Genomic DNA, 16,015 nt, shown 5'->3' with positions numbered 1-16,015 from the left:
AAAGGATAGCAAGAGAACGAAGCAACGTAGAAAATAGAAATTGTTTAAAATGGCATGCTCTATCAAGACCATGAAAGTTTAATTTTGACATTACTGTCCCTTTAACAATATAGTAATTGAAATTACATAAATTTAACAGCTAACACACAACTGTCAGAAGGAACATATTTCACTTTTCAATAAAATGTCGCTATTTAGTGAGATTTGTACATCTTGTTACAAAAAGAATAGCTGAACTTGCATTCCAAGTTAACATTTGTAACTTATGTAAAAATCTTACAAGCATTACATACATATTTCATTTATGTAAACTAGTCACAGAATCTCAGCATTTGTGATATAAAACCAAGAAGTGTTTAACAACTCATACCCACTGAAATAACTGATAGCTATTGTCCATTTAGTAAAACAGTCCACCTTTTATATAACATTAACAGTTTAAAATATATACAAATATTTATCTTGTGAGCAGAGATCTTACAAACAGAATCCTAGTAAAAGGCATCACATAACAGTACATTTGAAGAAAAGAAAAAAATCTTTTTTTTTTTATCTACAACTTGATTATTGAAAAAGGGTTTCCACAATCTATTTCCATTTGCTCAAACTGGCGGATGCCAAGGATTAACTATCCATAGTTTTCAAAAGATCAGATGCCCCATGTTCATATCCTTACCCAGAGTCCTCCAGAGGAAAACCGTAATAGTTCATGGTTTCTGCAGAAAGTTATACAGAGGGGCTATATAAAGATCACTAAGATGACATAAAGAAATATTAAAAAGTCAGATGTTCTTTGGGAAGACAATGTCTGTACGAAATTTGATCTATGCACCCCCCAAAAACAGCAATAGTGTAAATAATGGAATCAATTTGACCACTATTAGGAATGTACATAAAATATTGTCTCTGAAAGTTGTCATTTTGACTAGGGGAAAAAAAATATATATCACTGGATAAACCAGCACACATTTAAAAAAAAAAAAAAAAAGGGTTTAGGTAACAACAACATTCATATTTATTTTTGGAATCACTTCTGTGACATCAATTCTGGAAGGATTTTGCTGGGTTTTAGGTGTTTGATAAAATATTTACAGAGTTTGTATTATTTACTTCATAAAATATGTTAGCACAGTACTCTTGGTCTTCTATAACTTGAATTAACTAATCTAACAACAATTTAAAATTAGGCCTAAATTCTTCAATAATAAAATACATAAACATAATTTAAAGGGACATTAAGCACCTCAAGATATTAATATAAATGTATTAATTGCATGGAGTAAAACAACTTTGCAGTATACTTTCATTATTTATTTTGTTCTCCTTTCCTGTGATTTAATTCTGAATATTTTGGGCTTTCCAACTCATGTTAAACATGGAAGTGCAGACACAGATCTATTCCAAACAGTCATTGGCCGCACACTCTAGTTAGCCATTTATAACCATTCCTAATTGGCCTCAGCAGAAAAGGTAACCTTAGTTACAATAAGACGGCGCCCACAGCTTTGTGGACATTAACTTTACCCTTATATTTTTTTTTTTTTTTTAATATTTAAACAATTAATACAATTAAAAAAAATAATAATACATGTACAAACTATTTTCAGGCCAATCTGTGCTCTGAATCAATAAATGAAGCAATGATTTATTTAGTGTTTAATGTCCCTTTAAGATTGATTTTTAAAATGTTGGATGTGCTGAAATAGCACCTTTTGGTTACCATAGTCTAATTTCTTTGAAAAATATCTTCCACTCTGAGCATCTTTTAGATTGTGGGTTTCCATGGCAACAGTTCTCCATAGTGTTTGTATCTATGCCTAGCTATGTGATGCTTTTACAATGCACATTTGGTGTATTATAAATGTAATTTTATGAGAACACAGAGCCCTTGCAGTGACATTTCAGCGTAAGGAGATACTGTCATTGAAAAGCCACATTTCAAGCTTACAAACATGCCCACTAATATAAAAGGTGATAATATTGCTAAAAGATTGGACAGAAGTGCAATATGACACACAATTACCTAAGATAAGTGTTGATCAGTAGGAATGGTTATATATTGAGAACGTGAATGGAATCTGGAAAGTGCGTTTTTACAATAGAGGTAAAGGAACAAGAAACTCCATATTTTTTGTTCATGATTTATATAGATCACACAATTTTACACAACGTTCCAATTTACTCCAATTACCTAATTTGCTTTGTTCACTTGGTATCCTTTGTCAAAACGCATACCTAGGTAGGCTCAAGAACAGCAATGTACTACTAGGAGCTAGCTGCTGATTGGTGGTTGCAATATATATGTCATTGGCTATCCTGTTCAGCTAGCAATCAGTAAAGCATTGTTGGCTCCTTCAACAGAGGATATAAAGAGAATGAAGCAAATTTGACAATGTAAGTCTTTTCGAAACTTGTTTAAAATTGTGTGCTCTATCTTAATCATGAAAGAAAAATTTTGGGTTTCATGTACCTTTAACTATCACTGGCAAACTACTCCAAATGTTCTCTCTCTTCTGTAAACAGGTCTGCCAGGTCAGCTACAGTCAGGACAGATGCTTCAGACTGCTTCATTGAGGTGCTTGTATGGCTAAAAAAGAAAATATAATGTAAGCAAGAGTATTTCCTATAAGTGTACATCTATGGTTTTAAAAAAAAAAAAACAATCCAGATTTAAAAGGGACGTTAAACTGCTTGGCACAACTACAATATAGGGCTGTGCGTTATGGGAAAAAATAAATATTGCGATTATGGCCATGAAATATCGCAATTGCGATTTTAATTGCGATTTTTTGAAAATTAAAAGGATATTAAACCCAATGTTTCTTTCTTTCATGATTCAGATAGAGCATGCAATTTTAAGCAACTTTCTAATTTACTCCTATTATCAATATTTATTTGTTCTCTTGCAATCTTTATTTAAAAAGCAAGAATGTAAAGCTTAGAAGCCGGCCCATTTTTGGTTTAGCACCTGGGTTGCGCTTGCAGATTGGTGGCTAAATGTAGCCACCAAACAGCAAGCACTATCCAGGGCTCTGAACCAAAAATGGGCCGGCTCCTTTGCATAGATTCCTGCTTTTTCAAATAAAGATAGCAAGAGAACGAAGAAAAATTGATAATAGGAGTAAACTAGAAAGTTGTTAAAAATGGCATGCTCTATCTGAATCATGAAAGAAAAAAAATGGGTTTACTATCCCTTTAACTGTTAAACAAACATTTCTCAATATAAAATGCATTAAACTGCAAAATACAAACAACAAAACTAGCAGTCACTGAGCAGAGCAGTGGAATTTTTTTTAATTACAATAATTAGTTATGGTTTTGTCAATATTTATTGTGGCAGCAAGACAAAAAATAAATAAATCGTGACTTATCGAATCATGCAAATTATCGTACAACCCTACTACAATAGTATGGATACCACTCACCATGCTGTTGTTTTTTCTACTGGGTCAGCAAATCTTTTCAAAGCTGTTCTCTTGTTTTATCCCATTACTGGCGCTGGTTGATCAAGCCCCATATATCCATACTGGGCATTGCCAGCTTGAAGCTCAGGTATTTTTGCACCTACACAGATCAGTGATGTTGCCAACTTTTTGACATCTATGTTGTGAACTTCATTTTATTTTTAATTTTTGCAGGGACTTTGTTTATTTATGTGGCTTTTTAAATAAAATGTTATGTCATTTTAAACTATAAATTAAAAAAAGGCTTAAGTGTAATCCTAACCGCTCTGTATTTTGTGTTAACCTGGAGCGAAAATTACAGATGTTAAAGAAGGCGGCAACAGCACTGATCTGTGAATGTTCACAACTTCTGTCACAGGGTGCAAGAATACACGAGCGCCAAGATGGAGTCGCCCAGTATGAAACTGTGCAGCTTCACTGACTGGCACCTGAAAAGGGTTAAAGTAAGAGAATGGCTCTGAAGAGAGAGCTGCAGGCACAGGAGGGAAACCAATATCATGGTAATAATCATTCTGTTAACATTGCGTCCAGCAGCTTAAAGGGACACTCAAGTCAAAATTAAACTTCATGATTCAGATACAGCAGCAATTTTAAACAACTTTCCCATTTACTTCCATTAACAAAATGTGCACAGTCTTTTTATATTTACACTTTTTGAGACACCAACTCCTACTGAGCATGTGCAAGAATTCACAGCATATACGTATATGTATATGTATTTGTGATTGGCTGATGGCTGTCACATGATACAGGGGGAGTGGAAATAGACATAACTTTGCAATTTATTTAACAAAAATCTACTACTCATTTGAAGTTCAGACTAAGTGCTATTGTATTGTTTTCTTATCATGCATTTGTTGATTATGCAAATCTACAGTGTTGACTGGTCCTTTAAAGGGACATTAAAGACACAATTTTTCTTTCATGATTCATACAGATCAAATGATTTTAAACAACATTGCAATTTTCTTCTATAATCTCATTTGTTTTGTTCTCTTGGTATCCTTTTGTTGAAAAGGATAGCCAGGTAGGAGCAGGAGCTGCTGGCTGCGCATATATGTCTCAAGTTATTGGCTCACTTGGTGTGTTCAGTTAGCTCCCAGTTGTACATTGGTGCTTCTTCAACAAAGGATACCAAGGGAATGATGCAAATTAGAAAATAGAAGTGAATTTGAAAGTTGTTTAAAATGATATACTCTGTCCGAATCATGAAATAAAATTTTGGTGTTTTATGTCCCTTTAAATACCAAATACAATTTATAAGCAAAGTACAGAGGTTCTTCCCCCCATTCCCTTTAGTCATGGGTGCCTCCATGTTGAAATCTTTCTCTCATTATATTCCAGTGCTGATCTGTTTGCACAGATACCTGCAGGGTTACTTAAGTTCTATAATGGCAGCTCCCATGAATGTGCATGAAATGTATTTAGTGTTTAATATCCCTTTAAAAGAAGAATGGACTTTAACATGAAAAGCAACACATGTAATGCTTCCGTTATCAACCAAGTTGGGCAGCAAATTTGTAAAAGTGTGTTTTGCATTTCAAGACTCCAATACATGGGAATAATTAAAGGAATAGTCTAGTAAAAAACATAATTTATGCTTACCAGATAAATTCCTTTCCTTCCGGATAGAGAGAGTCCACGGCTTCATTCCTTACTGTTGAGAAATACAACACCTGGCCACCAGTAGGAGGCGAAAACACCCCAGCCAAAGGCTTAAATATCCCTCACACTTCCTCATTACCCCAGTCATTTTGCTGAGGGAACAAGGAAAAGTAGGAAAAACATTAGGGTATAAATGGTGCCAGAAGAATAAAATAAATAATAGGGGACCGCCCATAGACAAGAAAAAACGGAAGGGGGCCGTGGACTCTCCCTATCCGGAAGGAAAGGAATTTATCTGGTAAGCATAAATTATGTTTTCCTTCCTAAGATAGGGAGAGTCCATGGCTTCATTCCTTACTGTTGGGAAAACTATACCCAAGCTCCAGAGGACACGGAATGAAAAAAGGGATGGAACAAAAAGGAAGAGGCGGACCTATTCTGAAGGCACCACAGTGTGCAAAACTTTTCTCCCGAAAGCTGCTTCAGCCGAAGCAAAAACATCAAACTTGTAAAATTTTGAAAAAGTATGTAAGGAGGACAGCCGCCTTACAAATCTGATCCATAGAGACCTCGTTCTTAAAGGCCCAAGAGGAAGCCACTGCTCTAGTGGAATGAGCCGTTATCCTCTCAGGAGGACGATGTCCCGCTGTCTCGTAAGCTAAGTGGATGAAACTCCTTTACCAAAAAGATAGGGAAGTCGAAGTAGCCTTCTGCCCCTTACACTTCCCCGAATAGACAACAAAGAGAAAGATTGTCTAAACTCCTTAGTAGCCTGAAGATAGAACTTCAAGGTGCGAACCACATTCAAATTGTGAAGTAAGCGTTACTTCGATGAAGAAGGATTAGGACACAAGGAAGGAACCACAATCTCCCGATTGATTTTGCGATCTGACACAACCTTAGGAAGAAAACCTAATTTAGTACGTAAAACTGCCTTATCTGCATGAAAAATCAGATAAGGGGGCTCACAGAAACTATAATAGCCAATAAAAAGAGAACCTTCCAAGATAACAATTTAATGTCAACAGAATGCAGAGGCTCAAACGGAACCTGTTGCAAAACCCGAAGTACAAGATTTAGGCTCCAAGGAGCAGCCCCAGATCTAAACACAGGTCTGAGCCTAATCAGAGCCTTAACAAAGGACTGCACGTCTGGAAGCTCAGCCAGTCTCTTATAAAATAAAACCGACAGGGCCGAAATCTGTCCCCTCAGGGAACTAGCAGAAAGGCCCATCTCCAGCCCATCCTGGAGAAAAGATAAGATCCTGGAAACCTTAACTCTGTGCCAGGAAAAAACACGCTCTTCATACCAGAATAAGTAGGTCCTTCCCACCTTGTGGTAGATACGCAGAGTAACTGGTTTACAAGCTTGAATAAGAGTATTAATGACACTCTCAGAGAAACCTCTCTTGGCTAAGACTTAGTGTTCAATCTCCACGCAGTCAGCCTCAGAGAATCTAGATTTTGATTAACAAATGGACCTTGTATCAGCAGGTCTCTGCGACAAGGTAACTTCCAGAGAGGAGATGAGGACATCCCCACTAGATCCGCGAACCACGTCCTTCGCGGCCACGATGGAGCAATCAGGATTACTAATACCCGCTCCTGCTTGATGCGGGCCACCACTCGAGGAAGAAGCTGTAATGGAGGAAAGAGATATATGAGTTTGAACCTCCAGGGCACTGCTAGTGCATCTATTAGATCCACTTGGGGATCCCTCAACCCGTACCTGGGTAGCTTGGTATTGAGACGGGACGCCATGAGATCCATCTCAGGTGTCCCCCACTTGCTGCATATCTCTGCAAACACCTCGGGATGGAGAGACCATCCTCTGGATGGAAGGATTGCCTGCTGAGAAAATCCGCCTCCCAGATGTCCACATCTGGAATGTGGATCACTGACAGCAAACAGCTGTGGGCCTCTGCCAAGGAACTTCTCGTTCCCCCTTGATGGTTGATGTAAGCCACTGAGGTTATATTGTCTGATTTGGAATGTGATAAAACTGGGACGAACCCAGAAGTGGCCAAGCCTTCAAGGCCTTGAAGATTGCCGGCAGTTCCAAAATATTGATCAGGAGGGAGGACTCCTCCTGAGTCCACAACCCCTGTGGATTCCTGGCACCCCAAACAGCTCCCCATCCGGATAGGCTTGCATCCATAGTCACAATCTCCCAGGAAGGTCTTAAGAAGCATGTCCCTCGGGACAGATGATCTGGACAGAAAAACCAAGAGAGCGATTCTCTCGACCGGCTGTCTAATACAATCTGTTGAGACAGATCTGAATGATCGCCGTTCCACTGCCTCAGCATGAACAGTTGTAAAGGTCTGAGACAGAACCTGGCAAAAGGAATGATGTCCATGCAGGACACCATGAGACCAATCCCCTCCATACACTGAACCACAGAGGGACTCAAGGAGGTCCGGACGGCAAGACATGTTGAAGTTAGCTTGCAACGTCTCTGGTCTGTTAGAAATATCATTATGGATATGGAGTCTATTATCGTACCCAGGAATTCCACCCTAAATCCACAGAAGAAGGCAGCACCTTGCAGTATAAAAATATCTTTATTTCCACATGCTTTTTTTATTTATTTTTTATTCCAGCATGTGGAAATAAAGATATTTTTATACTGCAAGGTGCTGCCTTCTTCTGTGGATTTATTGTGACTAAAGGGATTACAGCACCCTTTTTTGGCCTGCACCTGACAGTGGAGCTGAGCTACAAACTGTTCAGGAATTCCACCCTGGTACTTGGGATAAGAGAACTATTTTTCAAGTTTATCTTCCATCCATGTGATCGAAGAAGATTGAGAAGGGACTGACTAGAAGAGCCCCCAGAACCTTCCTTAAGATTCTTGGAGCAGTAGCCAGGCCAAACAGAAGGGCAATGAATTGGAAGTGGTGGTCCAGGAATGCAAACCTCAGGAACTGAAAGTGTTCCCTGTGAATTGGAACATGAACGTAAACGTCCTTCAGATCTATAGTGGTCATAAACTGATATTTTTATACTGCAAGGTGCTGCCTTCTTCTGTGGATTTATTGTGACTAAAGGGATTACAGCACCCTTTTTTGGCCTGCACCTGACAGTGGAGCTGAGCTACAAACTGTTCAGGAATTCCACCCTGGTACTTGGGATAAGAGAACTATTTTTCAAGTTTATCTTCCATCCATGTGATCAAAGAAGATTGAGAAGGGACTGACTAGAAGAGCCCCCAGAACCTTCCTTAAGATTCTTGGAGCAGTAGCCAGGCCAAACAGAAGGGCAATGAATTGGAAGTGGTGGTCCAGGAATGCAAACCTCAGGAACTGAAAGTGTTCCCTGTGAATTGGAACATGAACGTAAGCGTCCTTCAGATCTATAGTGGTCATAAACTGGCCTTCCTGAATTAAAGGAAGGATGGACCTTATCGTCTCCATCTTGAAGGAAAAGACACTGGGAAATTTGTTTAAGCACTTTAAGTCCAGAATTGGGTGGAAAGTTCCCTCCTTCTTTGGAACAACGAAAAAGTTTGAATAAAACCCCAAACCTTTTTCTTCGATAAGCACCGGGACAACAACTCCTAAGGAGGATAGATCCTGAACGCACCCTAGAAAGGCATCCCTCTTTTCTGGTCTGGAAGACAGATTTGAGAGAAAGAATCTGCTCCTTGGCGGATGAGATTTGAAGCCTATCTTATATCCCTGAGATACCACCTCCAGGACCCACGGATCCTGTACATCCTTGAACCAGGCGTCTGAAAAAAGAGACAGTCTGTCCCCTACATGATCCGATCCGGGATCGGGGGCTGTCCCTTCATGCCGATTTGTTTTCGGCTGGCTTTTTATTCTGCTTGGATTTATTCCAGGACTGAGCTGGCTTCTAAATACTCTTGGGTTGTTCGGGCTTGGAGGAGGATTGTTGTTGTTGGGATTTGTCAGAACGAAAGGAACGGAAATTAGAAGATTGTCGTCCGTTAGACTTGTTCTTCTTATCTTGCGGTAGAAAGGCACCCTTGCCTCCGGTAACCGTAGAAATAATGGAGTCCGGGCCTGGACTAAATAAAATCTTTCCCTTGAAGGGAAGAGAAAGGAGTCTGGACTTAGAAGTTATATCCGCAGACCAAGACTTCAACCAGAGCGCCAGGCGGGATAGGACTGAAAAGCCAAAGGCCTTTGCATTTAGGTGAATAATTTGCATGTTCGCATCACAGATAAAAGAATTAGCAATTCTCAGAGCTTTAATTCTGTCTTGAATATCCTCGAGGGGAGACTCCACCTCAATAAGTTCTGACAAAGAGTCACACCAGTAGGTAGCGGCAACTGCAGCCGCCGGATGAAACAAAAACCCTGTATGTTGAAAAATCTTTCTCAGAAAGGTTTCCATTTTCTTATTCATCGTCTCTCTGAACGAAGAACTATCCTCAAGAGGTATAGTAGTACATTTAGCAAGCTTAGAGATAGAACCGTCCACCTTAGGAATGGAGCACCACAAATCCAGTTGTGAGTCCGGGACCAGGAACAACTTTTTAAATGTAGACGAGGGGGAAAAGGAAGAACCAATTCTTTCCCATTCGTTCTTAATAATGTTCGCCATCTTAACCGGCATAGGAAAAGTCAAAAGAACTTTCCTGTATTTGTTAACTCTGTCTAATTTAGGTATCATAGGTTCTTCAGGCAGCACAGCCTCTGGAACCTCTAACATAGACAGAACAACCTTTAATAAAAAACGCAAGTGCTCAATTTTAAAACTAAAGGACGATTCCTCCCCAGCAGGAGGCTTAGACGCTAACTACTCTGACTCAGAAAGTTCACACTCTAAAGCTACAGAGGTTAACTCATCCTCGGATAACTGGGACATAATAGCTAAATCCGATAAATATTTAGATGACTCCGGGTCAGGAGAGCTATGTTTAACCTTTCTCTTGCGTTTGTTAGAGCGAGGTAAAGCACTGAGGGCCGCAGACACCGCCGTTTGTAACTGCGTGGCAAAGTCTGCAGGAAGAAGGCCCCCTCTGGATGGAGGATTAGATGTGCTACGGGGAACTGCATGTGGAGTGGATAATGTAGCAAGGGTAGTAATCTCACGGGACGCTGGGTCCTGAGAGGTAGATGGCTCAGAGGAACTAAGAGCCTTAGCAGGCTTTTATATGTTGGCGAGACTACCCAAAGGGTCAAGGATCGCATATGCCAACATAAATCCACCATTAGAAATGAGAAAACTGCAAACCTCCCTGTACCAGCACATTTCATTGAAAAAGGCCACCAGATTAACCAGCTTAGGTTTATGGTAATTGACCAAGCCCCTATACACACCAGAGGGGGTGATAGAATTAAAGATCTCCTCTACAGAGAGGCCAGATGGATCTGGAAATTGGATACTATGCACCCTAAGGGGCTTAATAGGGAATTTGATTTACTTCCTTTTATTTAAGGCTTTAGTATACTATATAATTGTTGATTGTTTTATTTAGGCCTGGTTATCTAATAGATTTGATATATATGACAAGTGGTTTAGATTTAATCATATAGTATATATAGCAACTTGCTGCATCTGTTTTTAATTTGGTGACTATTTCTCAGCAGGAGTGTAAGGGGTTAATGATTGATGCTATAAATGGGTAATATGTTTATTGGGTCAGGTGTGGACTTGTTACAAACCTTGCTCTACTTAACAAAAGCAGTGTTGCCTATTTGAGTGCCACCTGAGTGTTCTTTTGTACAATATTAATTAGGACCCTGGAAAGGGAGGTCCTCCAGGTGTGCACCATACTTTATTGGATAAAATTATACTGGACATTTCTTTCTTATACTAAGAGCCTTAGCAGGCTTGTCTCCCTTCATAGACTTTATAACGGTGTTAAGGCATGTGAAACATAATTGAGTGGGCGAGAAAACCACGGCCTCCTCACAATATAAACAGGTATGATTTAGTACAGAAGGAGTACCTTCTAACATGTCAGAGTCCTCCATAGCTCAGGTTATACCCACAGAAGGACACAAATAAAAACGTTTTTTATTATAGAAAACTGCACCTTTATACTCTCAATGACTGGGGCACTCACCACCTCCTAGACCCAGACAGTAAACAGAGGAACGCTCTCCTCAGGTTCAAGCCTTTGCCGGAATGGAGGAATTAAACATAGACCACACCCGGTCACATGGAGTGAAAGACAGTACTACCCCTGTTATTATAAGTACAGCAAGTAATAGGAGCTGTGCAACACGTTCAAAAACGAAAGTGAAACTTAAAAGTGAAACCTGTTTGTTCCAGCCAAAAACACACAGTCCATCAGCCCAGGAAAAAAATCACACAAAGCAGCATGTAAATAATTAATACACTGATTAATTAACCCCAACTGTTCAATAAACCCCCTTCAGAGGATATTAACCCTGGATCCTATCAAGGTATAAAGGAGCCACACTGTGACCCTGAGATAGTGTTTTATGTGTAAAAATTGAAATGATCTTACCTCCAGGATCCATGCTGTGGAACAGAACACAGTCTCTCAAGTGTGACAGTCTTATAGCAGTGCTCCTGACATGGACTTGAGTGAGAAAAAGCAGGCAGTGAAACTCGTCAACAATGATTGCTTACAATCTGTTAGTAGTAGTCTGGATGGTTTAGCAGAAAAACTTTCCCTGCATCTCCAGACCAATTTTCATTAACCCCTTAATGACCACAATGTACCCTGTATGTCACTGGTTGTTAAGGGTTTTTTCAGGACATAATAGCACAAGTCTAGCAAGAACACGCTATTAATGCACTCCCTCCAGCAGACTTTGTGGAATAGAGCAGTCTCAACGCTGGTGGCAAGACCGCGCTATAAAACAATAAATTCCCAAAAAAGGCCAGTGACATACAGGGTACGTTGCTGGTCCTTAAGGGGTTAATACTCTCACTGCGAGGTTGACATGACTACTTAAATCTTTAGTCCTATCTCGAAGGGCAGATACCCTTTTTCAGGACTCTCCGAATCTTCTGACACTTCTCTGCCACCTCCTAACATGATGAAAGGCAAAGAATGACTGGGGTAATGAGGAAGTGGGAGGGATAGTTAAGCCTTTGGCTGGGGTGTCTTTGCCTCCTCCTGGTGGCAAGGTGTTGTGTTTCCCAACAGTAAGAAATGAAGCCGTGGACTCTCCCTATCTTAGGAAGGAAATTAAACTTTAATGATTCAGATAGAGTATGCAATTTTAAGCAACTTTCTCATTTATTCCTATTATCAATTTTTCTTCGTTCTCTTGGTATCTTTATTTGAATGTAAGCTTAGGAGCCGGACCATTATTGGTTTAGCACCTAGGTAGCGCTTGCTGATTGGTGGCTACATTTAGACACCAATCTGAAAGTGCTACCTAGGTGCTGAACCAAAAAAAAAAATTATGCTTACCAGATAGTTTCCTTTCCATCTGTATGAGGAGAGTCCACGGCTTCATTCCTTACTTGTGGCAATACAGAACCTGGCCACCAAAAGGAGGCAAAGACACCACAGCCAAAGGCTTAAATACCTCCCCCATTCATTCTGCCAAGGGAACAAGGAACAGTAGGATAAATATCAGGGTATAAAAGGTGCCAGAATAATAACAAAAATGAAGGTCTGCCCAACGGAGAAAAAAGGGTGGGGGCTGTGGACTCTCCTCATACAAAAGGAAAGGAAATTATCTGGTAAGCATAATTTATGTTTTCCATCTTAATATGAGGCAAGTTTACGGCTTCATTCCCTACTTGTGGGAAACATATACCCAAGCTCTAGAGGACACTGAATAAAGACCGGAGGGTAAAAAAGGAGGCAAACCCTATTCAGAGGGCACCACAGCCTGTAAAACCTCTTGTTCTTGAAGGCCCAAGAAGAAGCCACAGTTCTAGTTGAATGAGCCGTAATCCTCTGAGGAGGCTTATGTCCCGCTGTCTCATATGCTAAGCGGATAATGCTCCTCAACCAAAAAGATAGGGAAGTGGAAGAAGCCTTCTGCCCTCTGCGCTTCCCAGAATAGACAACGAACAATGCCGAAGTCTGTCTAAAATCTTTCGTAGTCTGAAGATAGAATTTCAAAGCCTGAATTACATCCAAATTATGAAGCAATCGCTCCTTCGAAGAAGAAAGATTAGGACACAAAGAAGGCGATCAGACACAACCTTAGGGAGAAACCACAACCCACTGCGAAGAACAGCCTTATCAGCATGAAAAACTAGGTAAGGAGGCTCACATTGCAAGGCCGCCATCTCAGAGACTTTGCAGGCTGAAGCAATAGCCAATAGAAAAAGCACCTTCCAAGACAGTAACTTAATGTCAACTAAATGCATGGGCTCAAATGGAGTACTCTTCAAAACTTTAAGAACCAAATTCAAACTCCAAGAAGGAGCGGAATGTCTAAACACAGGCCTGATTTTAGACAGAGTCTAAAGACTGGATTGTCAGGAAACTCAGCGAGCCTCTTGTGTTATAACACTGATATAGCCGAAATCTGTCCCTTTAAAGAACTAGCAGCAAGTCCCTTCTCCAAACCGTTTTGGAGAAAGGAAAGAATCTGGATACCCTGACCTTATGCCAGGGGAAGCCACGTTCTTCACACCAGAGCAAGTAGGTCCTCCACACCTTATGATAGATGCGAAGAGTGACCGGCTTTCTAGCTTGAATGAGAGTCACTCTCTCAGAAAAACTTCTCTTGGCTAGGACTAAGAGATCAATCTCCACGCAGTCAGCCTCAGAGTATCTAGAGTTTGATGAACAAAAGGACCCTGTACCAGCAGATCCCTGCAACAAGGTAACCTCCATGGAGGAGATCATGACATCCCCACCAGGTCCGCAAACCAAATCCTTTGCGGTCACAATGTAGTAATTAGAATAGTCGAAGCTTGCTCCTGCTTGATGCGGGCCACTACCCAAGGTAGAAGTAGTAACAGAGGAAAAATGTAAACTAGGTTAAACCCCCAAGGCACTGCTAAGGCATCTATAAGCTCTGCCTGGGGATCCCTGGACCGCGACCCGTATCTGGGTAGCTTGGTATTGAGATCTATCTCCGGCGTCCCCCATCTGTTGCAAATCTCTGCAAACACCTCGGGATGGAGAGACGATTCCCCCAGATGAAAAGATTGTCTGCGGAGAAAATCCGCTTCCCAGTTGTCCACACCAGGAATGTGGATCACTGACAGAGAGCAGTTGTGGGCCTCCTCCCAATCCAGAATCCGAGATACTTCCCTCAAGGCTAGGGAGCTTCTCGTTCCCCCCATGATGGTTGATGTAAGCCACCGAGGTAATGTTGTCCGATTGGAATCTGATAAACTGGGACGAACCCAGAAGAGGCCAAGCCTTAAGAGCATTGAAGATCGCTCAAAGTTCCAGACTGTTGATCGGGAGAAGAGATTCCTCTCGAGTTCACCGGCTCTGTGCCTTCCTGATAGACTTGCGTCCTAAGTCACAATCTCCCAGGATGGTCTCAAGAAGGATGTCCCCTGGGATAGGCGATCTGGACAGAGCAACCAAGAGAGCGATTCTCTCTATCGGTTGTTCAGAGACATCCCTGTTGGGATAGATCCGAGTGATCCCCGTTCCATTGCCTCAGCATGCACAACTGCAGAGGTCTGAGATGGAACCTGGCAAATGAGATATCTATGCTGGACACCATGAGCCCAATCACCTTCATATAGCGGGCCACAGATTGCCTTAAGGAGGTCTGGAGGACAAGACAACTGGAAGTAATTTTGTAACGTCTCTGGTCTGTAAGAAATATCTTCATGGATACGAAATCTATTATCGTGCCCAGGAATTCCACTCTGGTACTGGGAACCAGAGAACTCTTTCCTAAGTTTATCTTCCATCCATGAGATTGAAGAAGAAGAGCTCTTGAATGGTCTTCTGCCAGTCGGCAGGACGGAGCCTGAACCAGGATGTCGTCCAAGTATGGCGCTACTACAATACCTCTGGACCTCGCCACCGCAGAGCCCCCAGAACTTTCATAAAGACTCTTGGAGCAGTAGCCAGACCAAAAGGAAGAGCCACAAACTGGAAGTGCTGGTCCAGAAAGGCGAATCTTAAGAACTTGAAGTGATCCTTCTGAATTAGCACATGAAGGTAAGCATCCTTCAAGTCTATCGTGGTCATGAACTGTCCCTCTTTAACTAAGGACAGAATAGATCTTATTGTCTCTATCTTGAACGATGGCACAGACAGAAACTTGTTTAAGCACTTTAGGCCCAGAATTGTGCGAAACATACCCTCCTTCTTTGGGACCACAAAAAGGTTTGAGTAGTATCCCAGACCTCTCTCTGCTAAAGGTACTGGTACAATGACTCCTAGGGAGGAGAGATCCCTCACACACCCTAGAAAGGCGTCTCGTTTTTCTGGTCTTGAAGACAGGTTTGATAAGAGGAATCTGCCCCTGGGTGGATGAGATTTGAAACCTATCCTGTACCCTGGGCAATGACCTCCAGAACCCAAGGGTCTTGCACATCTCCCAGCCAAGCCTCCACAAAGAGAGATAGTCTGCCCCAACACAATCCAGTGACTGATCGCGGTCCGCCCCTTCATGCAGATTTAGTCTCAGTGGGCTGCTTTTCCTGCTTGGATTTGTTCCAAGAGTGAGGTTTTCAAGTTCCCTTGGACTGATCAGGCTTCGCGGAAGGCTGCTGGCGTTGGGTCTTATCCGAACAAAAGAGACGAAAATTAGGACCCTGTCTCTTAGCCTTATTCTTCTTATCCTGTGGTAAAAAGGCACCCTTGCCCCCAGTGACCGTGGATATGATAGAGTCTAGTCCTGGACCGAAAAGAACCTTCCCCATAAATGGAAGCGAAAGTAATCTAGATTTCGAAGTCATGTCAGCAGACCAAGACTTCAACCATAGCCCTACAGACTAGAACAGAAAAGCCTGTTGTCTTGGCATTCAAGTGGATAATCTGCATATTTGCATCACAAATAAACAAATTAGCTACCCTTAAAGCCTTAATTCTTTCCTGGATTTCATCGAGGGGAG

General features: G+C 41.2%; 1 protein-coding gene across 1 annotated transcript in view; it reads right to left on the bottom strand.

Annotated features, from left to right (window-relative positions):
* Positions 1-399: 399 nt before the first annotated feature.
* The window catches only part of LOC128657432 (E3 ubiquitin-protein ligase SHPRH-like), a 179,049-nt gene continuing 163,433 nt past the window's right edge, over positions 400-16,015 (bottom strand). The window contains exon 9 of the mRNA XM_053711784.1: positions 400-2,587. Within this exon, the coding sequence (XP_053567759.1) occupies positions 2,491-2,587 (97 nt within the window). The 3' untranslated portion in view covers positions 400-2,490. The remainder of the gene's footprint in view (positions 2,588-16,015) is intronic.

This window comes from Bombina bombina, chromosome 4 (assembly GCF_027579735.1).
Source record: "Bombina bombina isolate aBomBom1 chromosome 4, aBomBom1.pri, whole genome shotgun sequence".
NCBI lineage: Eukaryota > Metazoa > Chordata > Amphibia > Anura > Bombinatoridae > Bombina > Bombina bombina.
The sequence above is the reverse complement of the archived record's forward strand: the minus strand, read 5'-3'. Positions and strand labels throughout refer to the sequence as shown.